The 17,989-nt window shown below is 47.0% G+C and overlaps 1 protein-coding gene across 5 annotated transcripts in view; it reads left to right on the forward strand.

Annotated features, from left to right (window-relative positions):
• The window catches only part of actn1 (actinin, alpha 1), a 202,430-nt gene that overhangs the window by 112,673 nt on the left and 71,768 nt on the right, over positions 1-17,989 (forward strand). For all 5 annotated transcript variants that reach the window (XM_055640801.1, XM_055640803.1, XM_055640800.1 and 2 more), the window contains exons 4-5: positions 10,506-10,592; positions 17,704-17,791. In XM_055640801.1, the coding sequence (XP_055496776.1) occupies positions 10,506-10,592; positions 17,704-17,791 (175 nt within the window). The remainder of the gene's footprint in view (positions 1-10,505; positions 10,593-17,703; positions 17,792-17,989) is intronic.

Genomic DNA, 17,989 nt, shown 5'->3' on the forward strand with positions numbered 1-17,989 from the left:
TGAAAGAGCCAGATCCAGCAGGTTTGCACTGGGCTTGTTGCTTGGTGCTCAAGAGCTGCGAGCCAAAGGTGTCTGACAACGCTGGCATTCTCCCGAGGCCAATGTGAAAGCCAATTGTACAGCTGGCGGTGGTAACATTGCAGCAAGTTTCAGTTAGCCTCTCCATAGTTGCAGATGAGTGGATGGGGTGGGAGAGTGCTCATCAGTAATCAGGCCATGTGATAGGAGTAGATTTAGACCATTCGGCCCATCAAGTTTACTCCGCCATGCAATCATGGCTGATCTATCTCTCCCTCCTAACCCCTTTTTCCTGCCTTCTCCCCATGACCTCTTCACCCGTACTAATCAAGAATCTATCTATCTCTGCATCTCCATCTCTGAAAATGAAACCAGTCAGTGAGTTTGAATGGATTTGCTTTCAGCTACAAAACTTTATTAGGTGGGAGAGGAGGAAAGCATTATTCATTGATTGGAGCTTTAAGTCGAGGCCATTGTAATCTCTGGGGGTTGGAGGAAGATGGCTGCACCTGGTGGATGTTGATACCTGCTCAGGTCTACACCCATCTCCAGTGTGTAAATTCTCACACTGTGGGAAATGATGAGGAAGACGCCAGTTTTTTGTGGTTTAGTTTAGTTTACCTTAGATATGCAGGTGCACAACCTTTTAACCGGTGTTCCAGAAACCGAAAAGCTCCGAAAACCGGCCATTTTTTCCAGATGTCGTCTGCGCACCAAAGCTCGCGTTTGGCGCCAAACTTGACCCAAAACGACCCACGGTCAACCCAGGTCTGTACTACTGTAGCGGCTGCCTCCTCCCTGGAGACCGGGAGACGCTTAAACATCTGTAAATCATTGCTTAAATGTTAGTCAGTTAGTTTGGAAGGCTTTTATGTGAAGGGGGGTGAAGGGGTAAACTTTAATTCTTAGTCCCCTACCTGGTCGGAGAGGCGGGGAGCGGTCAATGCCTTACCGGGTCGCCGTGCAGTAAGCTCCGCAGCGCTGTGGCCGTTGGGGCTGCGGGCGGCGCCAGTTGTAGCTCCGACCCCGGCATCTCTACCCCTGGCTGCGAGGCGCTCCAAATCCAGCGCGGCCCGCGGCCGGACGCCCCAGCTCCGCAAATGTCGGGAGTCGGCAGCGTCGCAGCGCTGGGAAACCAGCGGGGTGCGGGCAATGCCTTACCGGGTCGCCGTGCGGCAAGCTCCGGAGCGCTGTGGCCGCCGACACACAACATCGCGGAGCGTCGCTGGATTTGGAGCCGCGCAGCCAGGGGTAGAGTTGCCGGGGTTGGAGCTCCAACCGGCGCCGCCCGCGGCCGGACGGAGCCCCCAACTCCGCGGCTCCAAATCCAGCGACGCTCCGCGATGTTGTGTGTCGGCGGCCACAGCGTTCCGGAGCTTGCCGCACGGCGACCCGGTAAGGCATTGCCCGCTCCCCGCTGGTATCCCAGCGCTGCGACGCCGCCGACTCCCGACATTCCCGGAGCTGGGACGTCCGACCGCGGGCGGCGCTGGATTTGGAGCGCCTCGTAGCCAGGGGTAGAGTTGCCGGGGTCGGAGCTACAACCGGCGCCGCCCGCGGCCGGACGGAGCCCCCAGCTCCGCGAGCTTGGGAGTCGCCGACCAGGTAGGGGACTAAGAATTAAAGTTTCCCCCTTCACCCCGACTCCACCACCACCACATAAAATCCCTCCAAACTAACTGACTAACATTTATGCAATGAGTCTCCCGGTCTCCGGGGAGGAGGCAGCTGCTCCAGACTTTTCAAGCCGCCCGCGCTACCTACCTAATCTACGCTAAAAATCTTCCATTCTGAAATCCGAAAATGTCCGAAATCCGACAAGTGTCTGGTCCCAAGGCTTTCGGATAAAAGGTTGTGCACCTGTACAGCTCTTCAGCCCACCGAGTCCGTTCCTTCTTCTTGTGTATGGCGTGCACAGGCTAAAGTTGTAGGTCAACTTGTTCTATTTGATCTTGTTTGTGCACATCGGGGTGATTGCATTAGTCGAAACAGGGTGGACCACATGAAGGTTGCAATCTTCACGTGCTGCCCGCTGACCAGTTATAACCCCATACACTAGCCCTATCTGACACACTATCCGGACAATTTACAATCTTTACCATGTGTGGGGGAAGGGGAGAGAAAGACACTGTCTATATCTCCCCAACGTTTTATGAATCTAAGTTACGGGGAGTGGATGGGAGGGTGTGGGGTGGAGAGGAGAGAGGGGTGCTGGGGATCAAGAGAGACATTGTGGGTGAGATGGCTGATGCTTCACCACATGCTGCTGGACCTTTGTGGATCAGTGAGTGATTTGCTGTGAAATCTCCTCCATTGGTTTCCTGTCCCTCTGCCCATCCTGTCCTCGTGATACGGTGAAATGGCATCAGTCTGCATCTTCATACTTCACAAACACTTCTGACAAAGAAAAGCAAGCTGTTCACCCCATCATGTCCATCCAGTTCACGGAGTAATCTCGTCAGTCCCAGACCTAAACCTGGAAACAAAGAACTACAGGTGCTGGTTAATACACGAAAGAAGACCCAAAGTACTGGAGTACGTCAGCAGGTCGGGCAGCATCTCTGGAGAACATGGATAGATGACGTTTCGACCCTTCTTCAGACTCTGAAAAGAGTGGGGGAGCGGCATGGTGGCGCAGCGGTAGAGTTGCTGCCTTACAGCACTAGAGGCCCAGGTTCGAATCTGACTACGGGTGCTGTCTGTACAGAGTTTGTATGTTCTCCCTGTGACCGCGTAGATTTTCTCCGGGTGCTCCGGTTTCTTCCCACACTCCAAAGACGTGCAGGTTTGTAGGTTAATTGATTTGTGTAAAATTGTAAATTGTCTCTAGTGTGTAGGGTAGTGCTAGTGTACGGGGTGATTGGGGTTGGTGTGCCCTCAGTGGGCTGAAGGGCCTGTTTCTGTGCTGTATCTCTAAAGTCTCAAGGAAGAATGGGGGAAAAAAGAGTTTGAAGAAGGGTCTCGACCCGAAACGTCACCCGCCCTTGTTCTCCAAAGACGCAGCCTGACCTGCTGAGTTATTCCAACACTTTGTGTCATTTCACCTTAAAACTAGGCGCGATGCCACTGGTCTGCACCAGCGAGCCCGTCTTTACCGGCTTCCACACTGTCCAGTTGATGCGGCTATTGTTGCGGCTCACGTTGTGGCCCCTGGCAACAGCACTTCAGACCCCTGCCACTGAAAGGTCTCCCTCCCCTCTCAGCAGCTGCTGCTACTTCCTGCTGACCATCATAAGATCATAATAGATGGAGGCAGAATGCCTACCTTCGGTTTAAACCATCATCTGCAGTTCCTTCCTTCATGCTTTCCCATTCCAGTGTTCACTCCAGCTTCCCTAAAGCAAGAAAGGACATGCCGCACCTACCTTGTGACGCTGTCAGTGCATCACCTGCACTTCCCCAGAGTGCATGACATTCGGCGCAGTTGCTGCTTTGCATCAGTTGCGCGCTTCCCTTTCCCCGCAGCCACTTGCTACAGCCCAGCTGCTGGCACCTGAGAGAAATATGTTGTTTCCACTTGTTACGAGATCAGTTTAGAGATACAGGGTGGAAACTGGCCCTTCAGCTCAGTCCGCACCAATCAGTGATCACCCAGTACATTAACACCATCCTACATACCTGGGACAATCGAACCTGGGCCTCTCGTGCTATAAGGCAGCAACTCTACCACTGCATCACCGTGCCGCCCCTTTCCGCTCACATTCCTCCCTGGAGTTGCTATTCCAGAGCGAATGTTCACAAGTGGACACTTTACGTTGTGTCAAGCCCTCCTTCAAAGAACAAAGCTTATTTCGAATCATCAGCAACATGCAGTCATTCTACCTTAGCCATGGGGAATTATTTCAGCCTTTACTTAATCTCCCCTTTCCCCCTGCCTCCTCTCACGCATGTGATCTCCAGTGTAAAATTAAGATGAGTGACCAACTTCCAACACTTTGCTGTCCTCTACTTGTCCACCATCCCGCCAAGAGACACACCAGCATGTATGCTCCAGATGTGGCTGTCTGAGAAGATGGACTTAGAAGTTACTTACAGGGGTGGGGGGTATCTTTTGACATTATCATTCACTGGGATAGTTTTTCTAATTTTGCTCAAATCTTTTGGGTGAATAATTTTTAAAAACATTTCCGATTGGAATTCATTGGATGTGAAGAACAAAATGAATGTGGGGACTGCTTTAAATTGTGAGCAACTTTGGTTGGAGAATGCACAGCAATGCTTTGACCTTTTGACTTCCATTATCAATGGTAGTGGACTTCGTAATGTGCGCGGGGGCACCACAAGTGTGACTAATGAAGCTTTGTGGATGAAGATGGAACATTTCTCAGTTTGAGACTTAATTTCAACTGTTTCCAGATACGTAGGGGACTGTGTATTATCGGATTTTGCTCATACTTTGATTTATTCAGATGTATTGGAGAAGGAAGAATCGCTCCTATGTTAAAAGGCAAACAATCTTCCCTCTCCATTTTTAACCAATTTACCTGTTGACATGTATCATCCATCCAGAAGATTATATTTTTGATGTTGGTCGCCCAATAGTAGATAAGAAAAATTAGGAAGAGCTAATCCTCCGTTTTCTTTGGATTTACACAAATATCTTTTGTGTATTCTGTGGATTTTGGCGTCCCAGATGAAATTTGTAAAAATAGTCAATTTAAAAAAAAAAACTTTTGGGGAGAGATATCGGTATTGATTGAAATAAATATAGGAGTTGTTCTGTTTATAAACGATCTTTCAGTTAGAATCTTTACAGTACAGAATGAGGCCACTCAACCCTTTTAGTGGATGCTGGCCCCTTGAGTTGTGTTCCTCTGCTTTTTATCCTCCAGCGCTCCAAATTATTGTTCTTCCAATGTCTAAGTTTCCACTTGACACGACTGCCATTTGATTCCATCGCCCTTCTGGGCACTGGGTTCAGGATCTCAACCACTGCAGTATCTGTGTATTTAATTGTTTTAAGTCTTGCCACAAGCAAACCTGCATGGACAGAGAGTGTGCACCAGGGAACTGGTTCCAAGTGAGTTTGCATTCAATTAACTCCCACAGACTGCAAACTTACTGAGGCAAGAATTATTTTGGTCCTACAGTTAAGTGAAATATTGGATCGCAGTAGCACAAACTCGCTAACTGATGAATTTGAATTCAAAGTTGCCTTTCCTGCGGAACAGGGTGCAATTAAAAGTGGTGATCTGGAATTGGTTCTTCACCAGCAAAGAGAGAGCACATGGTGCAGTGCCCGGGCAGAGCTGCTTTATTGTCTTGTGCAACTGCACAGGGAAATTCTATGTTTACAGGAGTGCCATACCCAAGCACAATCCCCCATTAGCAAAGTGGACAGAAATAGTCCACTGAGACGTCATGCAAGAGCCGCCAGGTTTTGGCGACTGATGTTGTTATCCACAGTTGGGTAGATGCTGAGCTGGACTTTGCAGCAGAAGTGGCAGCAAAGATTTCCATTACTGAGGAGTAAAGTGGGTGACAATCTCAAGCTGCTGCATCTGCAGTGTTAAACCGAGACACAAGACCTTGTGGTCAGAGCCCCGTCCTCCTGCACGAGTTGTGCTGCAGCACGACCTGACTGAAGGGTTGCATTGAAACGCACAATGCCTTGAATGCCTCTCCGACCACAGGCTGCAAAATCTCAGGGTTTCATCTCCAGAGTAAGCAGGTTGTAAATGGCAGGACCTCTTCACTGCCAATCAACTTTTGGCAATGAAAATGAACTTGAGCCAGTGTAAAGTTTAGTTTATTGTCACGTGTACAGTGAAACGCTATTGTTGTGTGCTAACCAGTTCCCAGTAAAATCTCATTTGCGTATTTATTGATGGCTATTTTATAAAAAATAAAATCCTTTTATTAATTTTTTCCTTTAGTATCATTTATTTTCTAGTTTCCTCCCCCATCCCAGTTTATTTCCTCTTTTTTTGTTTATAGAATTCTCCAATTCATACCTCCTGGTTTCGCTGTGAGTCCTCAACATTGGTTGAAGAGGCATGATGTTCTTTGACTTGTTCAGACAGAAACAATGTTTTATGGAGGAGACGGTTTATTGCATTCTTAAGTTTTCGTTTTTAGAGTTCTAGGAGATACAGCGTGGAAACGGGCCCTTCAGGCCACCGGGTCCACGCCGACCAACTCTCACCCATACACTTATTCTATCCCACACACTAGAGACAATTTACAGCAAGCAATTAACCTCCAAAGTTGCTCGTCTTTGGACTGTGGGAGTAAACTGGAGCAACTGGAAAAAACCCACGCGGTCACAGGGAGAACGTGCAAACTCCATACAGACAGCATCCGTGATCAGGATCGAACCCGGGCCTCTGACGGTGCAAGGCAGCAACTCTACCGCTGTACCGCCCAGGGATTCAGGGGTTAGACCAGAGAATTGAGCAGGGGGTTGGTGGAGAGGGCTAGGTGGGACAGAGTTGTGAGCTGGAGATTGAGATGGGTGGGGTGGGGTGAGGTGGGAAGTGAGTGGCCTTCATCAAGGAACAGTGCTTTGAATCAGCACAGCTCTGATAGAGCCCAGTGACAGGCACGCCCCAGAATGGCATGACCTAATTTCCTGTGGAACGTCCTAAAGGAGCATTGTATGGAAAATGATGCATCTCCGTGTGCATCTTGCACGGAAATCATGTCATGGGAACCAGCACAATCCACCGCTGGAAGTGCTCAGTTGAATTTCTGGAATGGTAGCATTCAGTCACAGATTAATTTATTTTCCTATGTGTAACACTGAAGAATAAAATGCTGCATATGTGAACTCTTAAGCCAGAAAAATGTCTCCTTCACATATGCAACCAGTGAAGCCTGCAATTGGACTGTAGTTATTTCTACCTCACTTTTCCCACCTCTAGATTCCTTCCCTCTATTTTCAGTCTGTAGAAGGGTCCCGACCTGCCACTGTCGCCTCCTCCTTCTGCACCAGAGTCGCCATCTTTTTAACTTTCCCAAGTCTGGACCCTTCTTCAGACTGATTGAGAAAGGTCCCGAACCGAAATGTCACCTGCCCTTTTTCTCCAGAGATGCTGCCTGACCCGTTGAGTTTCTCCAGCACTTGTGTCTATCTGTGGTTATTTAAAGTTGCACGTCAGTAGAAGAAGAGTAATTTGCTTATTAATGTGATTCACAAGTAATCAAATATTCTTGGCATGATCACAGTACATCAGCTGGAAAATTGGCAACAAGAAGAAAGCTGGTGAATTACCATTCAATCTTCTGCAAGGCATTAAAGATCACAAAAAACTAAAGGGGAACATTTGATAACTTAAAAAGATTCTTAGTCCCAAGCCTTAATTAAGGCCGCATGTAGATTTGAAAAAGGAAAATCTCCTTGTTAACTGCTTGATTTCTCAGTCCCAACATTTGTGATTTCCTCTTAGAACAGCTGAGACAAAGGACAGGAATCATTTTAACATGTCAGCATCAACGCTGCCAATAAAACGAACACAAACACACACACACACACACACCCACACACACACACAAACACTACCTCCAGGAGAAATTAATTCTTGAGTGCTTCCTCTGCTATTGACATCTTGCAGGGTTAAAGGTCATCGCGTTGTTGCTATGGCTGCTTGCTGTCATGGATTTAGCAGGCCACAATTGACAGCCTATGCACAGTTTAACATGCATTCAACCTGCCTCAAAGTTACCAATATCTCTGCCGAACAGAAGCTGTTTAAACACCTAATTGCAGGTGCATAATCTAGGTGTTATGAACATTTTGAGATACGTATATTTTCCTAGATCTTAACTTTTGCCAAAGGCTTGTTTGAAATACTGAAAAGTGTTGGCAGAAGATCCGATTTGATTTGTTCTTTCTAATCCACCTCCGCACTATGAGAGGATTCTCCTGCAAATGTGATTTTGCATATTTTACTCAATAGCAAATGTTGCCCACTCTGTGAATGTACGTGGAACTTAGGATGTTCAGCACATGCCCAACAACCCTCACTAACTTCCACAGATGCTCCATAATGTGTTTTATCGTGACACATCACAACATGGGGACAGCCTCCATCCAAGGCCGCAAGAAATTGCAGAAAGTTGCAGCTCAGCCCATCATGCCCTTCCATTAACTCAATCCACACTTCATACGGCCTCGGCAAGGCCAGCAATCAAGGGCCAGTCTCACCCCAGTCGCTCCAATCTCTCCCCTCCCCCATCAGGCAAGGTGTACAGAGGTTTGCAAACACATACCTCCAGATTCATGGACGGTTTCTAACCAGCTGTTGTTATCAGGCAACTGAACGGTCTTCTCACCCGCTAGAGAGTGGCCCTGACCTTGTGTTGATCTCATTGGAGACCTACAAACTATCTTTCATCAGACTTCATTGGATTTATCTTGCACTAAATGTTATACCCTTTATTCTGTATCTGTACATTGTGGACAACTTGATGGTAATCAGGTATAACCTTTTTGCTAACCAGATAGCACACAACAAAAAGCTTTTCACTTTCCCTCAGTACACGTGACAATAATGATAAACCAAATTAGACTAAAAATGTTAGATTAGTGAGCAAATGTATGATTAAGGATGAGTACTGTAGGTTTGTTGGCCTCTGTTAAACTTCTGCTAACACGACGGGAGCGGATGAGAAAGTGGGATAACATAAAACAAATGTGAACAGGTGATGTTAGTCTTAAATATTGTCCAGGACACTTGCAATAACTATACAATACAATACAATACAATACAATACAATACAAATTTATTATCATTTGAGCCCCAGTGAGACTCAAACGAAATGTTGTTTCCACAGCCATACAAACAAAGACACTGTCTTACAGACATACACATAATTAAATTCACACAAACATCCATCACAGTGAAGCCACTGTGATGGAAGGCAAGTCTTTTCTCTCCCCTGTTCTCCGTGTCTCTCCCGATGTCCAAGCCCCAGGCGGGCGATGATGAGTCCCACGGCCATTTTAGGCCGCGCGGGGCGATTTACGGCCCCGCTCCCGGTCTGAAAGTCACAATGTTGGAGCCCCCGGCGGGCGCTGGAATGTCCCACGGCCATGAAGCCGTGCCGGGTGATGTACTGTCCCGGTCCGGGTTGTTCCAACCCCGTGACACCGGCTGGAGAAGTCGCGTTGCGGGTGCTCCGGGAAGCGGTCTCTCTCTCTCTCTCCTCCCAGACCCGCGAGCTCCCGATGTCCCAGTCCACCGGACCTGCGGCTGCGTTGCTGGAGCCTCCGAGCCCCAGGAGTCGAGTCGCAGCAGCGAGTCACCGCCGCTCCCCACGCTCCGAGGCCGGCCAGCCCCACGATGGTGAGTCCGCAGATCCACAGCTCCGCAGTCTCCCGAGCCCCCGGGTCGTTCAGGCTGGAGGCCGCTCCACGGTGCTAGGCCCCAACGACAGCCGAGACCCGACAGGGAAAAAGTCGGGTCTCCCGGACAGGGAAGAGATTTAAAATAGTTTCCCCTCCCCCTCCCCGCCCCCCACATTTACACATTTAAAAATACTATTAAAAAACAGCAAACACTACATTTAACTAGACAAAAAATAAAAAAAAGACAGACAGGCTGTAGGGGCCGCTGCAACGGGTGAGTCGCGCCGCCAACAATCTGCCATTCCTTGGAATGGTGGCATAATGGTGGAGCTGGTGGAGCTTATGCCTCACAGCACCTGTTCATAGAAACATAGAAAATAGGTGCAGGAGTAGGCCATTCGGCCCATCGTGCCTGCACTGCTATTCAATATGATCATGGCTGATCATCCAACTCAGTATCCCGTACCTGCCTTCCATACCCCCTGATCCCTTTAGCCACAAAGGCCACATCTAACTCCTTCTTAAATATAGCCAATGAACCGTGGCCTCAACTACCATCTGTGGCAAAGAGTTCCAAAGATTCACCACTCTCTGTGTGAAATTTTTTTTTCTCATCTTGGTCCTAAAAGACATCCCCCTTATCCTTAAACTGTGACCTCTTGTTGTGAACTTCCCCAACATCGGGAACAATCTTCCTGCATCTAGCCTGTCCAACCCCTTAAAATTTTGTAAATTTCTATAAGATCACCCCAGATACTGCATCTGTTCGATCCCAACTGCAGGTTCTCTCTATGTGGAGTTTGTACGTTCCCTCTGTGGCTGTGTGGGTTTCCTCCCTCATCCCCCAAAGACACGCGGCTTCTGTGAAGCTGAAATTTCCCCAATTGTGTATGGAGTAGTTGTGAAAGTGGGATAACATAAACCTGGTATGAGCAGGTGATGGGTGGTCAGCATGGACTCAATGAGCCAAAGGGCCTGGTTCCAAGAATCAAGAGAGAGTCAAGAGTGTTTTGTTGTCATATGTCCCAGGAAATGAAAGTCTTACTTACAAGCTGTAATCTCTAAACCAAACCAAACTTTTCACAATATCCATTGTGTTCAAATTATTTTTGTTCTCGCTAAACCAATACATGGCTATAGATAAATATGATGAAAACATTTATTTAAAGCTATGTTTCTCTTTGTTTTCGTTCCCCAGAAATTGTGGATGGTAATGCAAAAATGACACTTGGTATGATCTGGACAATCATCCTCCGATTTGCCATTCAGGACATCTCTGTGGAGCGTAAGTAAATATTACCTTTTGTTGCTGATGGGAAAGAAATTTAGCAGCTCGTCTGCTGCAGGGAAAATGTTGATCTTAGATTATCTGAAAACGGGGCAATCTTGATTGTGGCCATTCACTGTCAATTCATTGTATTGGGGGAGTCGAAATCTAATTAGATGAAGTATGACCATAAAACTCCTGGTAAATGTTGGAGTTCCAGCTGGGAGATCTAATCAGTTCCATTCATTGTTCCATTCATTGTTTTCAAGAAGGAACTGCAGATGCTGGAAGATCGAAGGTACATTAAAAAAAAATGCTGGAGAAACTCAGCGGAAGAAGGGTTTCAGCCCGAAACGTCACCCATTTCCTTCATTCCATAGATGCTGCTGCACCCGCTGAGTTTCTCCAGCATTTTTTGTGTACCTTAGTTTCCATTCATTGTTAGCAGCAGATGATGGTCTACTTTTCTTCAATCAACCAATCTATCTATCTATCTATCTATCTATCTATCTATCTATCTAGTAGTTAGGGATGAGAAACGAGAGGTATAGATGATGATGTAGAGAGATAAAGAACAATGAATGAAAGAAATGCAAAAAAGTAACGATGATGAAGGAAACAAGCCATTGTTAGCTGTTGGGCGAAAAACGAGAAGCTGGAGTGACTTGGGTGGGAGAGGGATAGAGAGGTAATGCCGGGAAGTTCGAGAAATCAATATTCATCAATCAACCTTTATTGTCATCTTGCAAGCAACAGTTGTACAGTGCAAAATGAAAAGACGTTTCCCAGGGAATAGCGGAGCATCGCACATGAAATTTAAAACATTTCACACATAATAACAGTAAAAACAATCCAGTCCCTGATGGAACAGTATAAATAGTTAAAAGCAGGTAAAACAACAACGTTAAAATACAGTAAAACCAATCATAAAAATGTCCGGGGCAGCTGATTTGAGTGGCTAGTGCCAGTTATTAAAGTGCCCGTGCCAGCCGCAGAATCAGGTGACTGTGAGTACAGAGTGACTGTTTCGCAGCCTCACAGCCTGTGGCAGGAAGCTGTTTAGCAGTCTTGTAGTCCGGGCTTGATGCTGCGATATCTCTTGCCTGATGGCAGGAGATCCAGGTGTATGTGGAGGGGGTGCAGTTTGTCCTTAGCAATTCTCTGAGCTTTTTTCAGAAAGCGGCTCTGATACAGTTCTTGTACCGAGGGTAGGGAGACGCCAATGATCCTCTCTGCTCCCCTCACTACCCTCTGCAGAGCCTTCCTGTCCGAGCAGTTGCAGGTGGAGTACCACGTATTTATGCAGTACATGAGTACAGACTCCACCGTACCCCTGTAGAAAGTCCTGAGGATGTTGGTGGGGAGTGAGGCCTGTTTGAGTTTCCTCAGGAAGTGCAGTCGCTGATGGGCCCGTTTGATGGTCCCAGTGGTGTTCCTGGACCAGGTGAGGCTGTCTGTAATTTGCACACCGAGGAACTTTATGCTCTCCACTCTCTCCACTGCAGTGCCACTGATGTTGAGGGGTGTATGCTTTGGCTGCGCCCTCCTGAAGTCGACAACCACCTCCTTCGTTTTGTCGACATTTAATTCTAGATTATTTTTGCCGCACCAGTCCACTAGTTGTTTTACTTCCTCCCTGTACATTGATTCGTCATCTCCGCTGATTCGTCCCACCACTGTTGTGTCATCCGCAAATTTTATGATCTTATTGTCCCTGAATCTGGCAGCACAGTCATGTGTGAGCAATGTGAACAACAGCGGGCTGAGCACACAGCCTTGAGGGGAGCCGGTGCTCAGCGTGATCGAGCCTGAAGTGTTCTTGCCAACACAGACTGACTGCGGTCTCTCTGTCAGAAAGTCCAAGATCCAGTGACACAGGGTGGTGTTGAGGCCCAGCAGGGTTAGTTTCTCCACAAGTCTCTGTGGGATGATGGTGTTAAACGCTGAGCTGAAGTCAATGTACAGGATTCTGGCATATGTGTTTTTGTTTTCCAGATGCGTGAGTACTGTGTGCAGCGTGGTAGAGATGGCATCCTCTGTAGAACGGTTGGGGCGATAGGCAAACTGTAGGGGGTCTAACGATGAGGGGAGGCTGGCAGTAATGTGGGGTTTCAGCAGGCGTTCAAAGCACTTCATTATTATTGGGGTCAGGGCGACAGGGCGGTAGTCATTTAGGCAGGCAACCACTGGTTTCTTCGCTATGGGGATTATTGTGGAAGTTTTGAGGCATGTGGGGACAATGGCTTGACTAAATCTCGCACAATGCCTCATGAATTTACCTATTGTGGCTTTGCTATCATTTTCTCAGGTGCTAATTAGAATGGAAATTGTTTCAATTCTCTCTCCACCAACAGAACAAATAGCTGTGTTATTTTGCTACATGATAGCAGTCGTTTGAATATAATTGGAGATACTAGGAACTGCAGATGCTGGAATCCTGAGCACGACACAAAAGAGCTGCAGTGTGCAGCATCTGTGTAGGGCACGGACATATAGTATTTTGGGTCAGGATCCTTCTACAGACGGATTGTTGTAGTAGGAATAAAGCTGGAAAGGGAGGTAGGGGTGGGACAACATCTGGCAAATGATAGGTGGATATCACTGAAAAGCTGGGAGGGGGCAGTGCAGATGGATATTATGCCCCTGTCCCACTTAGGAAACCTGAACGGAAACCTCTGGAGACTTTGCGCCCCACCCAAGGTTTCCGTGCGGTTCCCGGAGTTTGCAGGTGGTTGCCGGAGGTTGCAGGTAGTGGAAGCAGGTAGGGAGACTGACGAAAACCTCCGGGGAACCGCACGGAAACCTGGGGGGGGGGGGGGGGGGCGCAAAGTCTCCCGAGGTTTCCGTTCAGGTTTCCTAAGTGGGACGGGCATTAATGGCATTAATGACAAAAGCTAGAGGTGCAAAGGAGACATAAAGGTGTCAGATAAAGAGAGGAGGAGTGAAATGTAAAGCCAGAGGGAGGAAAATACCCTTTGTATTTTGTTTAGAATAAAATGGGATGCCCATGAAAGGTACAATAGAAAATCCTTACAACAGATTACCTGCTCCTAAAGGGAAGATGTTAATGTTTTTAAACCTTTTGAAACAAAAACAACACAATGATGTCTAATTCAAACTTCATTGTGAATTCTAAGTCATGAAAGTCTTGGAAATCGGGAGTTATTCATACTGAAAACCCTGCTGTGGCAAGGCGCCTTCTTTGTCACACGATTATTTAACATGTGGATCCTTTAATGAGGAGGCTAACCCATGCTCTGCTTGTTATTCTTCTCAGCAAGGAACGTGGAGGCATACGGCACAAAAACAGGTCCAACTTGCCCATGACGACCAAGATGCCCCATTAATCCTAGTCCCACCTGTCCACATTTGGCCCGTAACCCTCTAAACCTTTCCCATCCATGTAACTGAATGTCTATCAAACCTCATATTTCGTGTGGGCAGCTTACAACCCAGCGGTATAAACGTTGATTCCTGTCATTTCATGCAACCACTACATTTCCCCTCTCTCTGCACCTTAGTCGTCCTGCCAGTTCCACTGTTCGCATCCATATATCCCTTTGTAATCACCTCTTCCACAGCCAACAATGGACCATTGTGGGCTCCACCTTTCCTTGATCATCGGTGCTGGCTCTGATTCATTCTGAACCTTTTCAGACCTCTAGTTTCCCTCTGCTCTGACTCCTAGTCTGAAGAAAGGTCTTGGACCTGAAACGTTACCTATTCCTTGCTGCCTGACCCGCTGAGTTACTCCAGCATTTTGTGTTTATCTTTAAAGGTCTTTTAACGAGTCTGAAGCAGTAAACAATTATCTGTAGGTGAATGAAACTCCTTTCCATTCCCTCTCATGAGGGTATGTTACTTTGAAATAAAGAAGTAAATAAATTGGTGCCGTATCCCTTGACTCTGACATGAATAGGAACTTGATGAACCCGTCCTGCTGTATAATTGCAAACCCGAGCCACACCATTAACAGTGGGTCGTGAAGTAGATGTGGACCCAATGGGTTTTCATCATCAACAATGGAACTACATTTTTAGTCATCTTTTAACATGAACATGCATAAATATTTGCTTCTTGGAATAAAGTTTCCTTTTAATAAAAGGAAATATGAACTTAACTGGGACAGGATATCCAGGAAAGTGGATAGTTTATTTATTCCAGGGCAATGATCTTTCAATTGTTAAGGATATGAATTTGTTTTTATTGGGCTTAATACTAGTCTGTTATTAGCAGGATCCCTTCTTGTGGTTACTTTAGCCCATTTCCTGCTATTTCCACTTAAGCAGAAAGACAAACTGTTCGACAGAGATAGATAGATTTTTGATTAGTACGGGTTCCAGAGGTTATGGGGAGGAGGCAGGAGAATGGGGTTAGGAAGGAGAGAGAGATCAGCCATGATTGAATGGCGGAGCAGACTTGATGGGGCGAATGGCCTAATGCCACTCCTATCATTTATGACCTTATGACATGACCTCCCTTGTGATGTGTTGTCTGTCCTCTAATTTCACAAGGGAATTACTGAGGAGCAGTGTGGTACCTCCCAAAGAGATAGTTGTATTACCTTGTCAACCTGCACAGAAACTGCTCTCCTCAAAGTCCTCAACGACCTCCTCACCTCTGCTGACACTGGTTCCCTCAACATCCTCATCCTCCTCGACCTGAGCGCAGCCTTCGATACAGTGAACCATAACATCCTGCTCACCAGACTCAAATACCTCGGCATTGAAGGCTTTGCACTTAGCTGGCTCCGTTCCTACCTTTCCAACAGATCCCACTTCATCTACAGATCGGAACGCCTGTTGATGTTTAATAGAGAGTAGAGTGTTTAATTTAATTTGTTCATGATATATGTATTTTTATTTCTATTTATTTGTTGTTATTTGTACTGCACACTGAATGGACACTGGTTGAGCAACGTTTTTTTGTTTCCTCTGGGTATGTGAGTACTCAGGAAATGACAATAAAGATATACTGATACTGATACTGATCTCTCTCCACAACCACACCTCTGCTACAGCCACAGTCACTCAAGGCGTTCCCCAAGGCTCCGTCCTCAGCCCCCTCCCCTTCATCATCTACATCCTCCCCCTTGGTCAGATACTCCGCCACTTCCACTGGACTTCCACTGTTACGCCGATGACATCCAGATCTACCTCGGCACCAAATCCCCCCACAACCCCCCCCTCTCCCATATCAACTCCTGTTTGTCAGCTATAAAAACCTGGATGCATCATAACAGCGATAAGACAGAATTCCTCCTCATAGGCTCCAAAGCCACACTCAGCAAAATCAATAACCCCACTCTCACCATCGACGGCACCACTGTCTACCCATCTCCCAAGGCCTGCAACCTTGGCGTGATCTTTGATTCCACCCTCTCCCTTGAGCCTCACATCCGCCATGTCATTAAAACTTCCTTCTTTCATCTCCGCAACATCGCCAAACTCAGACCCTCTCTCACACCTCCCGCTGCTGAAAGACTCATCCATGCCTTCATCTCCTCCCGACTGGACTATTACAACTCACTTCTCCTTGGCATCAGCTCCACCTACATCAACCGACTCCAACTGGTCCAGAACGCAGCCGCCCGACTCATCACCCACACCAAATCCTTGGCATCACATCACTCTAGTCCTCAAAGAACTTCACTGGCTTCCCATCTCCCACCGGATCACCTACAAAATCCTGATCCTCACCTACAAAGCCCTCCGCCTCCACCATCTGGCCCCCCCATATCTCACTGACCTCCTCTCCCCCTACCAACCCTCACGGTCCCTCAGATCCACATCAGCCGGTCTCCTCTCCATCCACATGTCCAACCTCCGCAGTTTTGGGGACAGAGCCTTCTCCAGGGCAGCTCCCAGGCTCTGGAACTCCCTCCCCCAACTGATCCGCAATTCCGGGTCCCTCACCATCTTCCAGTCCCGCCTCAAGACCCATCTCTTACCTCTGCCTATCCTTAGCCCCACGTCCCCCTCCCTTTTCATCTGTGCACTAATTGCCTCATATTGTGTTTTGAATTGTATTCGGTCTTTACTTTGTGTACTAGTCATGTCTCTACTATTTATTTCATTCCCCTTACATGTTTTTCCTCTACCTGCTAAATTTTTGTAAGGTGTCCTTGAGACTCTTGAAAGGCACCCATAAATAAAATTTATTATTATTATTATTATTATTAACCTGGTTCCTGGTGCTTAAGTGGCTTGAGCAGGGGCTGAAATAAACATTTCTACAGTGTGATATTGAAAGCAAAATACTGCCTTTCACCCAGAATGTACACTGTTCCCTGCAAACATACTTTTAAAACATTTGCTTGTGGTGATCTCCAAAATAAATTCTATGTTGGCCTTGCAGGGGCTTTCTAGGAACCACAGGGAGAATTCTTCCAGGTAAGACTTAATAGACTACAGGGATATGTCGCAGAAACAGGCCCTTTGGCCAAGGGAGTCTGCACCTACCAATGATCACACCATACACTAGCTCTATCCTACATACCAGGGTCAATTTACAATTTTTACCAAAACCAATTAACTTACAAACCTGTACGTCTTTGGAACGAAGGAGGAAACCGGAGCACAGGGAGAATGTACAAACTCCATACAGACAGCACCTGAGGTCAGGATCGAACCTGCTTCAGTAAACCCATCCCAAAGACATGCAGTTTTGTAGTTTCATTGGCCCCTAGCACATAGATGAGTGGTAGAATCTGGGGGTAGTTGATATTCGGCATGGACTCAGTGAGCCAAAAGGCCTGTTTCCATACTGTGTCTCTCATTGACTTTATTTTTTATCCCACATCTATTGACGATCCTGCATTCTATGTCCTGTCGAGCTCTTCCCCCAATTCCTAAAGGACCTGTCCTACTTTCACGACCTAATTCATGACCTCTGCCGAGTTTGCCCTTGACTCATGCTCGCAGCATGGTCGTCACGAGGCCGTAGGTACTCGTGGCATCAAGTAGGCCGGGGAGTTTTTTTCCAGCGTGATGAAAAATGTCCACGAGTAAAAAAAGGTTGTGAATTAGGTGGTGAAAGTGGGACAGGCCCTTGATGTACTCCTGAAAATGTAGCTGCTCAATCCTGGTAGAGTGACGCTGTGCTAAAAATGTGCCTCTTGTTTCCATAGAGACATCTGCAAAGGAAGGATTGCTGCTCTGGTGTCAGCGCAAGACAGCTCCTTACAAAAATGTCAACATACAGAACTTTCACATCAGGTAACCTGATCGTTATCGCAGCCTTTTGTTAACATATTCAGGACGAACTTTAAAGTGGAGATACAAGGAGCAGCAGGTGTTGGTTTGCAAAAAAATACACAATGTGCTGGAATAACTCAGGCAGCATTTTTGGAGATGTGGATAGGTGACATTTCTAATCGGGACCTTTCTTCAGATTGATTTTAGTGGGGGGGGGTT

The sequence above is a fragment of the Leucoraja erinacea genome, chromosome 9 (genome assembly GCF_028641065.1).
Source record: "Leucoraja erinacea ecotype New England chromosome 9, Leri_hhj_1, whole genome shotgun sequence".
Lineage (NCBI taxonomy): Eukaryota > Metazoa > Chordata > Chondrichthyes > Rajiformes > Rajidae > Leucoraja > Leucoraja erinaceus.